A 20,868-nucleotide genomic window follows, 5' to 3' on the forward strand; every position below is an offset into this window, starting at 1 on the left:
TAGACTGCAAAATCAGTTTGATTTTGCAAGGTCGGTGGTTCAAGCTCACAAGCCATTCCCTGAGAACCCTATACAGGGTTGCTATGGGTTGGAACCAACTTTATGGCAATTAACAACAACAACATTTCTCTTCATGTCATCTTGGCTGAGGTCTTCATCAAATCCAACAGGAATTATCATTGTGGCTTCTTTACTGAGATTCTTTTCCATCCCTTTCATCAGCTCCCAGGCACAGGCCCTAAAACATAGTCATTCCATTACATGAACCCCTCCAATTTTCAAACCTTGCCAAGCACAAATTCCGGTGTCTGGCTTTTAAATTTGTTGCCAAATCCACCTAACCACTTCTCTCTTTCATCGTATTGTTCAGTTTAACCACTCTCCAAACTTCTGGCTTACACTGACTTCCTATGGTAATAATGAGTTGTTGTTGTTGTTGTTAAGTGCTATCAAGTAGATTCTGACCCATAGCGACCCTGTCTAGGGTTTCCAAGTAGTGGCTAGTGAGCTTGAATTGCTGATCTTGAGGTTTGCAGTTCAGTAGGCATCTACTTAATGCCCCTTGCTTTTTCAAAATCAGCACTCTTTGTTCTGTTCTGTTCAATGCAAATGTTAGTCAGGTAGTCTGCTCATATATTTCACCCATGGACTGGTGGAATGGTCATCTCTACTTTGTTTATGCTGCCCACCCAGTTTCAAATACACCCTTCAAATCCACTTCATCTACCCTTCAAACCTGCTCCAACCTCAAGGTCCACTTGAGACTCAGCTCCTCTGCTTACACCAGTCATCCATTGGTTGACTTGCTGCTATGAAGTCTCATGACATTTCTCATCACTGACATGCCATATACATTTACTAGACTATCACCTTTGTAGTAGTTCTTCCACTAGACTGTAACCTACTGAAGGCAGGACGTGTACCTTTGACATTTCTATCTTCTTTCTCAAGTTCTATCCTAAGTGACTAGTCTAGTGTTGATGGACTGATAAGAGTCTATAGTAGACAGAGAATTTCACAAATTCCTACTAGCATATGTCCATTAAGTTCAAACTAATGGAAATGAGACAAATCTGGATTTTGCAGGAGCTTGGAAATAATCCAAATCTCAGATTTCAGCTTTCCAAATGAACAGAGTGAGCATGGATCTCTTGGAAGAAAAGTGTTACAGAATAGTGAAAAGCCAGAGACCCCCAGATCCCAGCAGGTCTGTATACTCAGTTTCATGAGTACAATGTCAGTTTGTAGTTTTCCTAAGATAGGGGTATGTGCGCATGTGTTTGTGTGTATATATTCTGACTCTAGGGGACACAAATTGGGCACGATAAGGACTGCCTCAACTATGCTGTGATCCAGAAGAGGAACAACATAAGTTTATGATTCCTAAGGAGAGAGCAAGGAGATCATAACTGGAGTCATCTAAAGCCCATGAATTAAAATCCATATGTATACATACTAATTATATGCATAGACATTATTGCTTATTCCTGGATTTTCTTATGTAATGAGTGTCCTTGGATGGAAACATACTACAAGCATATCCTTTATTCCTCAAGTCTGATATTTAACAAAGATGGACTGACAAAATGATAAATTGAGGGTGATTATTTACTTTATAAAGGAAGTCTCTGTATGCAGATGCTTAAAAATTGTACTCACATTCTGGTGCTTTAAAATAAAAATGGCATACAACATTGCCAAGAATACAATGATGCCTTGACTGATCAGAGGTGCACATTGGCCCTTTGACAGAGGTAGCAGGGAGGCCTTACTCACACATCTGCCTCACTCTCTGGAATGGAACACTTACCATAACAAGAGTCTGTGACGGAGCAGGAAGCGGCGAAGTCAATCTGCAGAAAGGAATCCTCATTCACAGCAACATCGGTGGTGACCACATAACGTGTGCTGGCCTTCTCGATGAAGACCAGGGCATCACCGGTGGAGCCACACACAGGCATCTTGGTACCGCCAGGGTGAAGCAGCCATTTCCTACTATCCAGAGTTGTAAAATCATCTTCCAAGACTGTATTCCCAGAAATATTTCCCCCAATAAGTATCTGGAATATATGAAAAACAAAAACAACCTTGATTTTCAGATATGGGAAAGTTCAGTCTTTGTGTTTGTTTGTTTTTATCTGTCAGCCTGCTCAGAGCTGGCATTATACGACAAGGATAATGTTAGGGAACCTATTAGAATGTTCTTTTTATGTGGTCTGCTTGCCCATCTGGCAAGAAGATACTGAAAGCAAATTAAAGGACTGACAAAACCATTCACAGACTTCATGGGCCAAATTGTGCCTTTGGAAACTAAATGTACCCAATTTAGGAAAGCAAAATTTGGCTTGCACAAGATTGTTTTTCATGTAAAATTTCTATTTAAGGTTAGTTGTATCTTAAGGCATTTCAGTTCCAAATCTTTGCATGGACCCTACTGTTAATAGGTTCTTTGGGTTCTGTTGGATGCACATTTTATTATATATGAAGATCTTTCAGAACAATCCATCAGGAATGTTGGGAGATTTATTTATTTTTTCTTCAAAGGCTAGGAAAGAGGATTTGGGAACTACCATTTGCTGCAGCCAATGCTAATTTGCACATTTTCCTTTTCAGAGAATGATAACCTCATACACCTCACTAATAAAGTTCCTCTAGCCATATGGCAGATTCCTCTCTGAGTGGGTCCTAAGCCTTCTGTTGTGTGGTTTGTCTTTATAGGCTGCTCAAGCAATTGAACAGAGAATGAAAAGAAACTAAAAACCATATCTAACCTAGCTGGCTGCCCTTGGGAAGGCCATTCTGGGCTTTCTTTGCTGAACCAGGGCACTGGACTAAATGCTACCGAAGGTCACATTCAGTTCAGGTAACAAAGTTAAAATAGCTATTCTTGAGTAGACTGACCTGGTCAATTACCCAAGGGCTGTAGAAGTGCCCATTTTCAGATGGTTGCCACCAGCGGAGACGAGTAGAACCAGAACGGGCTTTCAGTGGTATCTCCAGGGCAATATACCTGCCCACGTTGCTGGAATTGCTGAAGAGGAACTCTTGCAGTAGACTCCACGAGAGGCCACCATTCAGAGAAAATTGTAGAAGTACAGGTTGGCTTCTGGGGTCTGGGACACCTTTACCACATCCCAGTCTCATGAAGAACTGCACAAATCTGATATTAGTACAATTTACTGTAGACTTTTACTTCAATCAGAAATCTACATCATTAACAAAAGACAAGCACACAGGGCAATATGGAGGAAGGCACGGCTCTAATGAATATCATGGCTTAATGAAATGTCCACAAATGTCCAAAGCAAAAATCTCAAAGTCTGATTTTCTTTTCTAATGTGAAAGGGAATTAATATAATGTGAAATTGGAAAAAGAATTCTGTGTCTAAATTCTGTGCCATTAACGTCTTGGCACTTCTCACAGGATAGTCATTTCTGCCTTTAATGGTTCTACAAGAAGATGGGAATGATCCAAAGGTTGTTGAAGTCCGAAAATGTGCGTTTTATCTATTTAAGATAAATTTGGATTCATGTCCTTAGTATTTGAAACTGGAAGAATGTATTTAGTATAACTCGTACCACTCATTGGTAACATCTTCATTCTCAGGTTTCACCAGATCTCATGTTTTTGGTTTTTCAGATCTCATGTTATTGGTTTAGGGTGACACATTTATATATTCTCTAGTTGTAGCATCTCTTTTGGAAGAGGTGTGTCTTTTCTGAGTTTTGTTTGTTTGTTTGTTGTTGTTCCAGGGACAGGGGAGCTGAATGTAGGTTGTTGGTGGTAGTGGGCTATGCCAACGTCTGACTGCTGCTGGGCCTGGGATGGGGGAGACTGGCCATCAAGCACTGTGTCGGCCAGCCAATGGCAGCTTTCCTAACTGGCAGTGAGACAGACAGAGTAGCAGTAACCAGTTGGGGTGCCAATGAAAACTAGCTCACATGTTATCTTTGGCAGGCAAGCTGCTATTGCTTGGTCTGGCTGCTGAGCTAGCTGGTAATGCAGAACACATTTCATGAGCAACCCAACACACATACCCACTAATGTATGCATGTAAAACATGTAAAATATACTGGGACTTATAATAAATGTTATCAGTACCATATTTAAAACTATGTATTCCTCATGAGTTTCTCCCAACTGGGCATTTATCTCATGACCCAGAGAAAATCGGAATTTTAAATAGAGCATTTTGAGGTCAATATATGCAAATCCTATACAGCATACTATGGAGATGAGATTGAAAAAAAATGAAGCTTTTAACAATGGATTAGTGGGAAAAAAACCACATAGTTAGTGCCTATAGTGATGTTTACATTTGTACAAACACAGTGGAAAAATTTTAACATATTGTATATTTGTATTGGAAAAAAAATGCTTATATTTAATTTGGTAATAGGTAAACTGTGTAAGAATTATTTATTTGAAAAAACTATAACTGCAAAATCAACTTGTAATGAAAATATTAATGAAAGAGCATCAAATTAAAGTGAGATACATATAAATAAAATCTTGCTTTCTATTACTATAAACTTATAAAAAATGATAAGCTTATAGTGATAGAAACTGCATTTTTCAGAAAACTGCATTTTCTACACAGAAACTGCATTTTCTATAAAGCCACAACTGCATTTTCTATAAAGCATCAAACTGATAATCTAATACAATGAAAGATTTAAAAGAAAGAAGGGGATAAACACTGTAAAATGCATTTAAGATTCTCTGAAAGATTTCAAAAGCAAAAATAGGATTTGCTTACTTGTAAAATAGGTCAGGGTTCCATTTTACCATGCTACACTGCCTTTTTTGTTTTTCGTGTTAAATTTTTGGCTCATCAAATGATCAAGGGATACATCTCTTAACAGGACATAATCCGCTGAGCCAGTTTTAAATGTTTGTTTCTGAGTGACGGGGCTTCATTTGGAAAGTGACTGCTCAGAATGTGCTGGTAGATCATTGGAAAGCAATTCTTACAGAGAATAAGGCTGAAATTCAGATATTTGCAGCTGAAATTGCTAATGGAGATACATTTGACTGTGAATAGCTTGAGGATATATTACATTATTAACTAAGCTTTTTATTAAGGCATGGTGAAATGAATGTAAATAATTTTCAATGTAGTATAAGAGCTAGTGGATAGTGTTCTGTATAAAATGGGTAAAGAAGATGTAACACTATTTTCTCAAAGTAAATAACTTAAACACTAACATTTCCCAGTCACAATGCTGTACAACAGCAGATATTAACTTTTGTGTTCAGCTGTGTTTAATTTCTGATCTAGTTATTGTACAAGTCTCTCTTGGGTCTATAGTGGAGATTAAGAAAATTATGTTTTAATGGTATCTTTGACAGGAGAGAGGCTCAGCATTTTCAATGGACGGTCCTGTCCTTGAGATCTCTCTGCTTCTTTCTGATTCGATTATGCTCGGCACCTGCATATTACAATGTGGTTTCTCAACAGCATTTCAATATGATTACCTAGCTTGTGATAAATCCAGGTCTCGGGTCATCAACATGCGCAAGCCATCTTCATTGAAAAAGAGATTGTTCCCACTGGAAAGGATCCCACACTTGCGAGATGGCTTCCCACCACTCATTAATAAGAATCTGTCAGATTCTAGCTGACCTGAGAAAAGTGGAAAATGTGGTTCATCAATGACCCCAATTATAGTTCAGTGATAGATATTTAAAGAAATATGGATGGTAAATGCCTTGTGTAGATATTAAACATGAAGTTATAAATATGGAACTAACAAACTCTAGGGTAGGAAGCTCGTCAAGGTTTCAGTTTCTTTCAACTGATTACCCATGGCTGACATAATTTAAAGGTGCATGTAATGCTCTTCCACATTGTAAAAAAGGAAACTGCTCAGTTAGAGAAGGGTTCAGGTAAAAAATAGCGGAAGAGTAAAGGGGCCTTTCCAATGGCCTCTTCTCTGTTCCTTATTAATGTGAGGATAGTAGCATTGTTGTTGTTGCTGTTAAGTGCTGTCAGGTCTGTTCCAACTCATAGTGACTCTAAGTAGGGTTTCCAAGCAGCAGCTAGTGGGTTTGAACTGCCGACCTTGTGGCTCGCAGTGCAATGCTGATCCTAGTGCCCCACACCAGTATATTTACAAACCTCACAGTTTTAACAGGAGAATTTTAGTGTGATTTAATATTTCCTGTGAAACAGTCTCTCAAAACCAGCTCTTAAATCTCTTTAGATGCTCATTTAGATCTAGTTTAAAAATAGATACTAACTCCATAAGTATAACATTTTTATAGAAAACTTGGAAAAAAGAAAAAACAATCTTATAATCTCACTGTCCTAACATAGATAGCTATTACATTTCTTTAGTTTTGCTTTTTAAATGAGAATGTTTTCCATAGTTTGTTCAGACTACATAATAATGTAACTACTTTTACTAATTATTACCCCATACGCATTTTTCTTTGCTGTCACAGTATCTTCATAGATAATGATGCTAGCTAGCTTCTAAGCATAAAATGAAGATTCAGAAAGTGATGAGAAGCTCTTTAATGCGTTGGTGGTAAAGCAATGACAGGAATTTATATTTCTGGAAACTTGTTCCTGCCATCCAAGAAGATGAACCCAATGTAGACATTTCCAAAAATTATGAATCAGAAGTCATAAGTGGGAGAAAAACTAGTGGAAATATCCTGTTTCTCAACTAAGGATGTGTTCATATTCATTGATCATAGTTTCAAGAATGGACTTTATATAAAATTCAGACTAAATGAAGACTTGAGTGGTCACAATTATAATGATAAATTATGTAATATCACAGTGGAACTTAATGATTACTTCTGTATTACAAATGTGTTTAACATTTACGTTCTTTCATAAAGTGACATAGAGTTTGTGGGGAAAAATTTACCTTCAAAATCATCTTTGAGAAAATCAGGATTTTTGGTACTTATTTTGCAGGTTGGGCCTGAGTAGCCAGGATCACACATACATTTGGTTCCATTGATACAACTCCCATGCCCATTACACATCTCTTCACATTGAGGACCAACATAGACGTTATCAATGGCCCATGTGACAGGCTGAGAGCCAGCAGGGTAAAATCCCTGGTACCATCTGAAACGCACAGATCTGGAAAACAGATACAAGTCTTTCAACAGCAAATCAGCAGAGCAATATATATACCTTCAAACAAAGCACATCTGATTAATGAGCATCTCTGCCCCACACTCAAGTAGAAACATGATTCTCCATTTTGGGAACACGAAATCCATTCCTCAATCTCTAGGATCCTGTCAACTCGTTTCCTACTTTCTGCGTGTCAGCCCCAGTCCAGTCAGTCTGTCATGCCCCTTTCAGAATTGATTTGTATTTGTATTCAATGCAAACCTTCTCAACTCCTTTAGAATTATTTTCTGAGTACAGCTTTCTATATCACTACTATCTACTCTTTTACACAACTAGCCTTTTATATTGTTTTTGTTATGTTAGTTGCTTCAAGTCAATTCTGACTCATGGTAACACCATGTGTGCAGAGTAGAGCTGCTCTCTAAGTTTTTCAAAGTTGTGATCTTTCAGAAGCAGATCACCCGGCCTGTTTTCAAAGGTGTCTCTAGGTGGGATCAAACTGTCAACATTTCCATTAGTCTTTGAGTGCTTAACCATTTGCTCCACGGAGGGACTCCCAATCTTTTATACTGTCCTCTCTTCCCTTTTGTGCCATCCGTAATTTTGATGAGAGCTCCAGTATTATAGTTACCACAGCTGAAGTCAGGTGAAAACATGCTTAGCTCCCCAGTTCACTGTTAGTTCCTAGAGGCCCACGTCCTGCTCTTGTTTATTCATGCTCAATTAAATTGGATGGAATTTACTGTGAAGGACCTCGTAACCAAACTAAGGTTTTTATTTTATTTTATTCTATTAACGACACAGAGCCCCACACAATTATTTTTAAGAGAAACAGTGACAGAATCAGATTTATTGTCACTTAAATGTCTCTTGGTTCTTATTTTCTTTGAAAATAAAACATATTTTTTCCTTTTAATTTATAAATAAAATTTCCTATGATATTGTTGACCATGGGACGGCTCTTTGGAAATGATCTACATACTTAAGTAGCAGGCTGGACATTTCAAAATGTTATTTTATTGTGTATAAAACTCAGCTTAAAAAAGATGGATTTATTTTAGTAGGGGGCAGATACAGAGATGGCATGTCTATTATTTTTGTGTGTGTGCCCAATTTACATATACACCAAAGTCAGAACGCCAAGCACTATGACTGGTGGTTAGAGGTAGGACACAAATGCATTTGTGAGGCCCCTGAAGTTCAGCAGATAATCAAGCATATGGAGTCAAGTTTTCACATATAATTTTAACCCCAATTTCATTGTTTATAACGACACTCCATATATTAAGCTGCCTCCAAAATGCAAGTTTGCAATTAAACTTTATTTTCAAATACTTGCCAGAGCTTAGTGTTGGCAAGAGGCACTTCTTACCTTTTGAACTTTTTAGACTGCTGAGCGGAGGGAAATGGCTGGAGTTTTCCTTTGAACAAAAGCCTACATGGGTTTTTTTGAACTTCTTATTTATTCAAATGTTCTGAATACAAATGAACCACCTTGGGTGGATATTTATTATTGTTCACCTGCTTTGACACAGAAGCTGCAAGCACTATGATAAATGGGCTGAAGGTTCTCGTTTCACTGTGCTCGTCTTCTGCTGAAATCTTATTTTGAATATTTTCACTGCCACCCTCCCCTCCCCGGTGAATGTCAGCATCTATTTTCCCAAGCCAACAGTATTCAAAAGGACCTGTTTTTTTTTTTTTTTAAAGAAAACAAAACAAAAACACATAAACTTAAAATTTCAAGCACACAGGACTGCTTTCATTAAACAGGGGTTTTTGTTGACTCATTATGAAACTGCATAAAGACAAAAAAGCTGTAAACTAAAAGGACACAGAGGTGATGTGAGTTAAATGAGACGAAAGCTCAATACTGATGCTTCCAATGCAAACTGACTGTATGCGGAGAGCAAGAAATAAGCAAATCAATAAACACGGGAGGGCTCTATCGGCACCAAGCATTTAATATACTTCCTTGTGTTCAGTATGTATGCAGAAAGGGTAATGTAAACATAGGTTATGTTTTCTTAGAATCTGCTACTTGTGCTGTTATTATGTCCCAGGTTGAATGCCAACCGAAGAATGGTTCACTGAGTTGGCGCAAATTTAAAGTTTGCCTTCCAGCAATTCATGCTTGTGTGGGCTTTAAGAAGAGTGCTAATTCTTTTCTTGAAACAAGGACTAGACAACACCATGAAGACAAATTCTTCTCTTCATAGAAATGTTTGAAGGCAGCTTGAAAGACAGGCTGATATCATTCTAAAAGTGGGTAAGCCTCCTTTGCACATTTACTTTTCTTTTCATAGAAATAAAAATGCCATGGAGTACAAATGACATGGAATATAAATGACAGCCTAAGTTCCATACAGTATTAGAGATTGTGTTTTTAAGTGGAGGAGTTATATTATTAATTGACATCCAATACCAACATGCGGAATTACAGACATCTGTGTTTCTCTAGTTCAAATTCCCCAATTACATTGTCATGCCTTATGTGTAAGTCCAGCACGGTGGGCACTACCAAATGCTAAGTAGTGTGGTCTCCATGACAGACCTTTGTTACCTTATTTCATATTCTTCAGCCAGTCCCTCGTGGGACTAGCTGAAGCAAACTTCAGTTACAGAAACAATCTAAAATCAAGGCCTACAATTTATTTTTAGAGTTGTTTTCTATTTAACCTAACTTTTAACTGGACAATTGAAGGAGATTAGGGGTCCACTAAAGAGAAAACCCAGGGCGTCTCAGCAATACAAAAATAGGATTTGGTGGAACACTCCAGCAATGGGGACCTAAGAGCTTGGCTGCCCAGACCTTTTGCCCTATTTACCCAAACCACAAATGTGGACTTGTAGCATCTATGGTTCTGGTGCAAGACTCAGTTTTTTGGACATGCTGAATGGCTCAGACTTTTCCCCTGGTAATTTGGAATCAAGAGCTATAGAAAATGAGATGTCTCGTTTGCTGAGTGATGTTAATATCTGCATGATAAAAATAAGGTTCACAAATTTCAGACGCTGAGGTCTTAACACTTCCTGAGTGAAGTCTATATGAGATGTCCTAGTATCTTTGCAATACATTCTTCTAGTGTTTTTTTTTTTTTTTTTTAAAGCCTCTTTACATTTCTCACAACTAAGCAACTTAAGTAATACAACTGCTTTTGGATAATGTTTTTACTCCCTGCATGAGTATTCTGTAGACAAAGTCTCCTCCAACAGCAGCTTTCGGCTTGAATTGGCTGAGTCATCAGCTTTATCTAGTCTATGGCCTCCAGAGACTTTCCAAACTGCCTTTGGCTAGCACTTCTAAAGGACTGTGAGGAGGTTTTGCTTACTTTCTTAAGCATTTAGATTTTCTGTAAGAATAATAAATGACAGTGGTAGAGTGGATTGCTTCCTATTGCTCTTCTACCCATAGTCCTTTTAACTCTCATCCAACAACTTTTCCCTCCTGTGTCTGTGTAAGAAAAGGTGGGAGAAGATGCTTAAGAGGTGATATGACTCAGTTGTGATTGTTGACAGAAGTAATTGTGATGATAAAAATCTGGAACTCTAGTGTGCTTTTAAAATAAGACAGCTCTGTGTTCTTACTACCATCAAGAAGAAAGAACCAGGAGTGCATTGATCCTTTGGACCCCGAGATGCTTGCACAGTGAACCTTCTCAACCCAGAGACAGAAGAAAGCTGTAACAGCAGAGGAGTGGCAGAAGTGCAGTGCATCAGAGCCAAGAGCCAAGAGCCAGACATGAAACAGAGCAGTGGACTCCCCTGCCCACCAAGCAAGTACAGCTGAATGACTTTGGGCAGGAGGCTTACTTGCAAAGTGGGTTGTCCCTGGCACTTACCTGAGAGAGCTAGGTTTGCTGACCTACAGAGCTAAAGTCAAGTGACTTCAGACTGAGGCTTATGGTGGAATGGTGTGTCCTGTGGGCATTCATCAGCAGCCCTTTCTAAAAGAATTTTGTGACTTAACCGGAAAACCAGAGAGAAGCCTGTCAATGGGCATGGCTGAAGAGAGTCAAGAAAGGAACAACTGTACCCTGAGCCTTTTTCACCTTGAACTGTAACCTGCTAACTTCCCTAACAAATCCCATAACTGTGAGTACGGTGCCTGAATTCTGTGTGGCCATTGCAGTGAATTATTGAACCATGAGGAGTAGCAGAGAGTGCTGTGGGGGGAAGGCTGATGCTGTCATTTTTTTTGCAATGACTCAACAACATAAAATATTTAAAAAGTCTTTAGCAATTATATTACGTTGGTGAGGTGGTGAGTCAATGGATTTATGTCAAACAGTGTGCAGACTTTGAAAATTCACTTTCACCCTTTCGGAAATGTACTAAGTATTCATAGTTTTGTTTGAAGACTCAAGACTTCTAATTATGCTCAGTTTCACATCAGGAATATAAATCTACTTTCATTTTCAAAGCATATTAATTCTTTTTTTTTTTATTTGACAGACTCAGAAAGGAGAAGTTCTTTATTCTGAGAGAAAACCCAGAAATTCTCAATTGGCTTTATCACCTTTCTCTCTTTGTTCACTTATTTTATTTCCATTTTTGAACTATACGTTTCCATTTCATTTTTATTAGGGTTGCAGTCCTTTATCTCCAGATAGCTTTTCAACAGAAGAGTTAAGTATCTGTAAAAAGAGTGCTGAGAAAGGTTGGGAACGTAGTCATGCCTAGAGGAAGGAGGGGGGATGCTGACTGTTTTTATGAGATGACAGGAGTGGTCAGTGGGCTGCCAGACTCTGTAAGTACACTCTACTTGGCACGAGGGACACACGTAGGTTTTCTAGAGTCATAAGATTCTAACTGCATTTACTTTGTGAGGTGGGCTGGAGGGGTTACAACGTTAGGGGAAGTGCAGATTTCCATCGCCTTCTAACTGATCTAATGACAGACAGACCTGGACATGGACAAGACGCCAAAGTGTCTTCTTTTCAATCTGGCTGTGAACTTACGTTAACAGTTACATCATATCTCAGGGTTTTCTGTTTTTAAATGCACATGGATCAACTGAGAACTGAAGAAATGTAGGGTGAATTTGTCTCTCTGACTAAATGATGACTTCAGAGAGACAACTGCTGAAAGAGAAACGCATGGTGCACAGCGCTTACCCACAAAGGTGCAGCTTTCCGAAGTGCACAACCTCCCTCCTCCAGCCCTGGGTGGTGCCGGCATAGTAGGTGCTGCTTGGGTGGTGCTCTGTGGAGCATAAGGAGCTGACGTGGCTGCTGCTGTGATAGCAGAGGGGGAGCAGCAGGTGCCAGGTGGCCCCAAAGTCCCTTGAAAATTCCAGTCTGACCGGATCAGCAGACGAGCTGTCAGTGGAGCACCCAACATTGATCTTGGACAAGAAGGGAAAAATGATACAAATGACTTCAGAGCAACGAGCCTTGAAATGATTCTCCATGGCATTATTTGTCAGAGTTCTTTTCCCTGGGAACTGTCTTCTTGAAATATTTAACACTATAATTCTGTCTTGCCTAACTAATAGTATATTGGACCTTTAAATAATAATTTTTCATAAAGAACCTCAAAGAGCCATATGAAAAATTTATTTCCTTTCATTATATAAAAAAGTTGGAAGTGAGTAAGGCAGAGACTGGGACAGAATTCCAAATTTTATCTTTGGCCCACTTTTGTAGCCAAGAAAAGCAAACTTTAATGAAAAGACTGTTTTCTTAACTTGGCTTTTGCTCATTCCATTAGGTAGGAATACCTTTAATTTTCCTTCTTGAGACACTTTTCTAAATATCCTGAAATCTTTGCACCTGCAGAACCTTCAATACATATTCAATATGAAAACAAAACAAAATACATTTCCACCGATACAATTTCACTGGCACTGGGAGAGCATGTGTGAACCTAAACAACCATTTAGGGACACAGCTATTCCTTTCTCTCCTCCATGCTTGCAAGGAAGTGAAACGAAACGTTATTACATAAATGCACGGTGATTATTTCTAAGATTTTCCCCTTCCAACGGGAATGATCATTTTCTTGCCATTATAGCAATCTGTTGTTAATACACACGCACATACATATGTGTGTGTATGTATCCATCTATATACCTTATGACAGTCTTCTTAAAGAGGTCAAAGATTGCTACATTTAAAAATATTAAATAAAATGTGAAAATTTAGAAGAATGCTTAAAGTAGATACACAAAATGTTTCTACCATTTTTGGTGCATCATTTGGCCCCTGGATTTTGAGATGGCAAGAAAACACTCTAATTTAGTGGATACAGGTGATTACTCTAAAATACTCAAAATTGAATTTTTGCAATTAGGCACTATTTTAAATAAGACCAAAGGTAAGAAACAAGTGTCACTGAAGTGAATAATGCACCTTTGGTTCTGCCAATTTTCCTCTAGGTGTTTGAAATATATAAACGTTTTTCCTCTATACATTATTAATTCTCTCTCTTGGAAAATATAAAGAGAACATGAATATTAATGAAATAGAGTAAATACGTTTTAAATTATAAAAACAGTATATAGTACAGTATATTTCAAATGATAAAAACTGTGAAATTCATGACACTATGATTATAGCACAGTGCTTATAACACATATATGTAAATATTGTCAGTGTGTTAGCACAGTATAGACTTAAACGGACTTGGATCCTAAGTAACATGTTACTATTGTTACTAGATGCCATCAAGTCAATTTTGCTCATGGTGACCTCATGTCTGCATAGTACTAGAATAGTACATTTAACTTTTTTTGCTTTTTTAAAAAAATAATGTTGTTGATAAGTGCAATTCAGTCAGTTCTGACTCAGTGACCCTGTATAGCGTTACCAAGGAATGGTTGGTGAGTTTGAACCACTGACCTTGCTGTTAGTAGTTCAGTGTTTATCTTACAGCACCACACAAAGACTCCAATTTTTATAATGCATAAAATAATTTATTTCAATAACTTCCTATTGTAGTAGGGATGGAGATGATGCCATAAATAAAAGACAAAAATAGAGAAATAAACCTTTGTATCCCAAATGGTTCTGTTCATAAAAATATATTAGGATGCCAAAACCTCTTATGTCCTTGCACAAAAACAAGAAGTCAAAATGCATGAAATTAACTGAGCTTTTCCTTCTTTTTCCTAGGTTTTGTTCATGACAAAAGTTCAAGCATTTGTAATAGAACAAAGTCAGGTACCTCAAATTGTATGATGGTGTTCTCATTCACATTCAGGTCACGTGTGGTAATGGAATGCTCACCAACTTCATTGGAAACAAATACCATGGCAGAATCTTCCTCACTGTTGGCCAAGGACAAGATATTAGGTAAAAATGTGTCAAGAGCTGGATAGAGCAGTGGTTTTATTTTTAGCTTCTCAATTAAACACTTACGGTGCTCCCTTGGAAGAGTATGGGCAATAAAGACCAATGTTACCACCGGGATAGAAAAACCAATTGTCTTCCCTGGGCCCAAAGTCAAACGTATCCAGAAGCATCACAGGGTTGTTTAAATTATTTCCATCAATAATGAAGTCATCCACAATCCAGATTTCTTCTTTCTTACCTAAAGCATTTTTGGATAAAGCATGTTTTTCCATTGGTGAAAATATTTGCTCATTGAAAAGAAGAAACTGAGATTAACAACAGGTTCCTAACTAAGGAACACAAAATACATATGAGTACTAACAGTGATTAAAGTGTGAAAAAAACAACAACAAACTTAAGCTTGCAACCATGTAAAATTGACACAATGCCGAACAGCCTCACTAATTTCAGAAAGCTGTGACAAATAGCAAGGAAACATGTGCTGCCCTTCTCAATCAGACATCCTACAGATCTTCTGCTGGGAAGACAGGGCTCTGAGTGGTTTAAAAGAATCTGCAAGGCCTCTGATTCTGTGAGGTAGGCTAGTCAGTCCATGGCATTAGAGCAAAGGAGGTATGCAAAGTAGTCTACTCAAGGATCGACCCATGACTTCTTAGAATTATGCTTTAGCCAACTAGGCAGAAGGGCCCTGGGCAGGAGCAGACTTTGACTCCACTGTTAAAAAGTATACAGGTGAAAAGTATTGTGTGTTATGTAAAACATTTTTTTTTTCCCTGAATACTTTTCAAAACTTCTATATTTATTTGAAGATACGTGAGACTATATAGAAAACTTGTGAAATCAGTCTTCAGGCTGTCCAAAGATCTGATTCAACCACCAGGGCTGGGATTTTGAGGATGCTGTTATAATGTATGTAAGAATGGCAAAAATGTAGGCTGCTTTTACAAAACATGTTCTACATTGAAGTTTGAAACAAGGTGACAAGAGCATATTAAGCAATAATGTGAAGGTGACTCTCTGCTGTTTTCTTTAGTGATTTCTGCTTTCAGGGCAGTTTGCTCCTGTAAAGATTTATAGCCTTGGAAATCCTATAAAGGGTCACTATGAGTTGGAACCGACTCCACGGCACACCACCTCCACCATACAAACTTAGATGGAACATATCCTATATGTGAAAGCATGCCCCTCTATCTCTCTTTCCAATGCTGTTATTATTCTAATTCTAGTGTTGTTGTTAAAGTGCTGTCGAGTCGGTTCTGACTCATAGTGACCCTGTATAGGGTTTTCAAGGAGCAGCAGGTGGGTTTGAACTGTTGACCTTGTGGTTCACAGTCCAGTGCTGATCCTACAGTGCCACACCAGGAGTCCATCTCTCCTTTTCTTGTTTTGGAAGCAGTTGATAATCACAGTGAACTAAAAAGAGAAAAGCATTCCAAGCCCCACAGGAAGACAATGATCCTCTGGATTGTGAAATTGGTTACATTGCCTTCTTGAACTTAACTGATGATTACAGAAGATGTAAAGGAACCCTGGTGGTGCAGAGGTTGGCTGTTCTAATCCACCTGCCACTCTAGGGGGTAGTGATGTGGCAATCAATTTCCATAAAGATTGACAGCCTTGGAAACTCTTTGGAGGCAGTTCTACTCTGCCGTACGGGTTCTCTAGGAGTCAGAATGGACTCTCTGGCAATGGGTTTATAGAAGATATGTTTTCTCTATTTACAATAAGTTAAAATTTTAACCTTATATTTTAATTATTACAAAGGAACTTGCTGTTAAGTGCCATCGAATTGGTTCGGAATCATAGCGATCTTGTATAGGGTTTCCAAGGAGTGACTGGTGGGTTTGAACCACCAACCCTATCATTCAAACTGACCTTGCAGTTTAGTGCTTATCTGACAGTGCCACATCAGGAATCCATAAAGGAAACACTCAGGTTAAATTTTAGAGATGACAGTACATTTTTCTTTATCATTTTGGTATTAATGCAGCAAAAATCTACTTAATGTATTTTTCAGTGATTACTTAGGCATCTATATGCATAATTTGGTAAAGTCTGGCCCTTTATAGTTATCAGTTAAAGAAATTTGGGAAGTAATAAAACAGTACAAATTTACAGCATCATGATAACTATTTGAAATCTCTATTAAATTATACATTCATAGAACATAATTTTAATTTTAATAAGCGTACGTGTTAAGAATATTTTATTGAAGTCACAATTGCCTTGATGTAAGTCTGTCTCAAGCAGTCAGGGCATTTTGCTGTCACGTCGTTCTAACTTACTAATGAAATGCCACACTGAGAACTATGTAGTCCTCAATGAATTCAAGAATGTGGCTATGATTGATGAGGGCCTAATTATAGAATGTTGGAGTCTTCTTAAAAACCCTAGCTGTGTGACACGGTTCAGGTCTGTATCATCAAGACAACTTTCTAGTCAAGTACAAAGAGGTAATCAAGGTAAAGTTAAATGTTGAGCCTCGTCAAAAGTGAAGCATTCACAACATGTGTGTTAAGGACAGCTAAGAAGCCCTTACAAACAAACATTTCACAGTTTTTTTGTTTTTAGTTTTCACAATTAGTTTTGATAATAGGAGAGCACATGCATTTTTACCATTGTTATAAGGTTGCCAGAGCCTGAATCTGGTAGCATTGATTTGGGCGGTGGATGGCAAGGGAACATTAATGAAAAGTATATTGGTGGTCTGAGGGAAGTAAAATTCATCCATCAGGTGCCATGTGATTCCTCCATTGATGGAAAATTGTAATAAAATAGAGTGAGACCTTTCCGGGGTACCTAGAAAGAAGATAACACAGGCATAAAAAGTGGCCCAATTTTCAGCCAAACAACGATAGGTATATGGAGGGACCAACAACACTAGTGAAGTATGCTCACCGTGGAATGGTCAACCATTCAAGATCAAAAGGGCAGCAATTACCTAAGGACAAAGTTAAGGAGGGATGGGAAGGAGGGTGGGATGGAAAGTTACCACAGAGAGGAAGTGGGATAAACTGATGTTACAGATGGGGATTGATCATCGAGATGAAACAAAGTGTACGCTTTCTTGAATGTAAAACTAATGATCATTATCTGTCAACCTTCACTCAATTCACATTAAAAGGTGTTTTTAATTTAAAGGTATTATAAGGTTTTTTAAAAGGTATGTTCTTGCCTATTGTGGCACCAATGCATAAGCCAGTTTTTATTTACATAGATGCTGTATTGTACAAGTTGAATGAGAGGCAATTTAAGATGACAGCAGGTAGAGCATTTGTATGAATATATCTTAAAATACACAACCAATCTTGGATTTTCACACAAGAACCTCTCTCTCTCTCTTACATATGCACATGTATCTCCCTTCTGTATTTCATTTAGAAAGCATTACTTCAAAATTGTTTGATTCTACAGACACAGTAATTATATAAAAACGCCAAACATTGAGATCTTGGAGACACACAAAAAAACTAATTACTTGAAAACTAGTTATAATCAAAATAGCATCATTTTTCAATAAAATTATTGAATATAAAAGATCAGGATGTCATCGAATAAGCTTTTTGGGGAGGGTCATATCTAGAAAAGAAAATCCCAATTTTTTGTATACAGTCATACAGCTAAGAAGCAGTGAAAGACAGACTCAGGAAGATGGGATAAATTTAACTATCATAGAACAAGTATGGTTATTAGAGCTAAATGAAGATTACTGTAAAGACAATGGCTGTTTTACCATTAGGATAAAGTTACAGAATATTGTTTGTGAACACTGATAGACATAAATTTATGTTAGCTCTTTCATATAACAAAATTTTTGGGCCTTAAATTCATTATATTTTGTGAAGGAGGAATTGTACATGGGGATTTTCTTGAAGGAGAGTGTTAATACTGGCTTACCTGGCTTAATATTGCTTACCTTTTGCTATAAATCTAAGTGAAAACTGGACATACATCGTATTGGTACAATCTAGATCTCTTGAAATAAGCATCCTTAGTCCTTCCTGAAACACAAACAGATATGTTACACAATCTTATTTCATTGCAACATTATTTTTTAAAAATTTATTTTAAACTTGTACACTTGGTAAATACATGCTTAATTTTGTTGTTTGATACTAGAAAATAAAGTGAAAACCTCTTGGCTTAAAAAAAAAAAAATACCAGCTGCCCATGTAAGCTAAAGTTAACACAACTGATGAACCATTCCATGATTATTTTCTAAGATTCAAAGAATGCAATGATCATTTCTTTTTTTTTTTAACAATGATCATTTCTAAACAAGGTGTCTTCTATCTGTATGAGATGCCCAGTGGCACGCTGGGGTTTATTTTGGTAAGCAGAATATTTGCAAACAAAATAAAATCCAAATTTAGTTGATTTTAATGTAGTACTGGTGTGATGCTCTGGGCTAATCATTACACTGTTAAGCACAAAGTTGGTGATTCAAATCCACCAGTCATTCCTTGGCAACCCTATACAGGGTTGCTATGAGTCGGAACCGACTCAACGGCACTTAACATCAATTCCTAACTTATATTAGGTAGGTACTCGAAACATATGAGCAGGTTTCAAAAAGTTTGTGGAGAAGTGGGATTAAAAGATATTGGAAAATGTCCACAAACTTTTTGAAGACCTTTCATAGAAGTATTGATCAAGAAACAGAATCTAAAATTGTGAGGCAAAACCAATTTTATTGTGTCCAGTTAAAACAATCCTTGTTTCCCCTCTCTGAATGGTCTTCATTACTTATGCCGGAATAATACGATTTCATTTTCTCAACCCAATGCTTTGCTGTGACTTTGATAGAAAGGAGCAGATAAGTGATAGCTGTTTATAGCTATAGCCTTTTAAAAAACAGCCTCTTTGATCACAGCATGTCGTGACAGGAAGCAGAAAACGTGCCAAGTGTTTCTGCAGGAAGCCAAGAAGGACTAGGTAACTTTTTCAGAGTTCCAAAGAGTCTTAGGAACCCACTACTCCCCTGCTCACACTGACAGCCTCAGGGGGCTCTCATTCAGGCTGACACAACCACCCCCCAGGTTGGTCAAGTGCAATAAGGCATAACTAAGGCAAACTCCACGCCTCAACTGGGATCATTCATGCAGAGAAGCCAAGGAATGAGGAAAGTGATCACGTGAACTTTAGCAATTTTTTCTGCTAATTTACTATTTCTGCTTGCCAGGGATTGACAGCTTGAAAGCTTTGTTTTTTTCTGTGCATGAATGTGGCAGTCAGTAAAATAGAATTTACTATGTTAATGTCCTAAGGTACAAATAGACCTTTCTGTTTCTCAGCTATGACTTCTGATTGAAGTGGTTGGTTCTTCAGTGTGGTTGTTAAGTCCCATTGAGTCAGTTCTGACTCATAATGAACTTGCACAGGGTTCCAAAGAGTGGGTGGTGAGTTTTGAACCACCGACTTTTCAATTCAAAGCAAGCTTGTGGTCTTGTACTTATCCTATAGTGCCACAGTGGTATTGTTAACTGCCATCAAGTCTGTTCTGACTCACAGTGACCCTGTATAGGGTTTTTAGGGAGTGGCTGATGAGTTTGAACCACCAACCCTGTGGGGTGCAAACCAACCAGTACTCACTCTATCCTCCAGTGCCACACCAGGACTCCTTCAGTGGTGTAGGGCTGTGTCATACTGAGTGTTGTTGTTAGGTGTTGTCAAGTTTGTTCCAACTCATAGCGACCACTATGCACAACAGAACTCCATCCTCACAGTTGTTACGTTTGAGCCCATTGTTGCAATACATTTCTTTGGGGGGCTTCCTATTTTTCACTGACCCTCAGGCATGATTTTCTTCTCCTGGGGGCTTGTCCCTCCTGATGAAATGTCCAAAGAATGACAGACAGAGTCTCGCCATCCTGGCTTCTAAGGAGCATTCTGGCTGTACTTCTTCAAACACGGATTTTGTTTGTTCTGGATTCTGTTTGTTTGTCCTTCTGGCAGTCCATTGTACTTTTCAAGATTCTTCTCCAACGCCCTAACTCAATTGCATCAATTCTTTTATAGTCTTCCTTATTCATTGTTCAACTTCCACATGCATATAATGCAATAGAAAATATCATGGCTTGGACCAGGCATACCTTAGTCCTCAAAGTGACATATTTGCTCTTTATTACTTTAAAGAAGTCTTTTGCAACAGAGTTGCCTAATGCAAAATGTCATTTAATTTCTTGACTGCTGTTTCCCTGAGAACTGATTCTGGATCTAAACAAAATGAAGTCTTTGACAACTTCAACATTTTCTCTGTTTATCATGATGTTATTTATTGGTCCATTTGTAAAGACTTTTGTTTTCTTTACATTGAGATGCAATCGCTACTGAGGGCTACATTCTTGGATCTTCAAGTATTTTAAGTCCTCTTTGCTTCCAGTAAGCAAGGTTGTGTCATCTGCATATCACAATTGTTAAGGAGTCTTCTTTTAATTCTGATGACACTTTCTTCTTCATATAATCCACTTCTC

General features: G+C 37.9%; 1 protein-coding gene across 2 annotated transcripts in view; it reads right to left on the bottom strand.

Moving 5' to 3' along the window:
* RELN (reelin) overlaps positions 1 to 20,868 on the bottom strand; it is a 646,525-nt gene that overhangs the window by 65,033 nt on the left and 560,624 nt on the right. For both annotated transcript variants that reach the window (XM_006834371.1, XM_006834372.1), the window contains exons 37-45: positions 18,312 to 18,396; positions 17,012 to 17,194; positions 14,462 to 14,633; positions 14,268 to 14,370; positions 12,218 to 12,447; positions 6,883 to 7,103; positions 5,480 to 5,627; positions 2,902 to 3,160; positions 1,811 to 2,060 (exon numbers count right to left, since the gene is read on the bottom strand). In XM_006834371.1, the coding sequence (XP_006834434.1) occupies positions 1,811 to 2,060; positions 2,902 to 3,160; positions 5,480 to 5,627; positions 6,883 to 7,103; positions 12,218 to 12,447; positions 14,268 to 14,370; positions 14,462 to 14,633; positions 17,012 to 17,194; positions 18,312 to 18,396 (1,651 nt within the window). The remainder of the gene's footprint in view (positions 1 to 1,810; positions 2,061 to 2,901; positions 3,161 to 5,479; positions 5,628 to 6,882; positions 7,104 to 12,217; positions 12,448 to 14,267; positions 14,371 to 14,461; positions 14,634 to 17,011; positions 17,195 to 18,311; positions 18,397 to 20,868) is intronic.

The sequence above is a fragment of the Chrysochloris asiatica genome, unplaced genomic scaffold (assembly GCF_000296735.1).
Source record: "Chrysochloris asiatica unplaced genomic scaffold, ChrAsi1.0 scaffold00010, whole genome shotgun sequence".
NCBI classification, from domain to species: Eukaryota; Metazoa; Chordata; class Mammalia; order Afrosoricida; family Chrysochloridae; genus Chrysochloris; species Chrysochloris asiatica.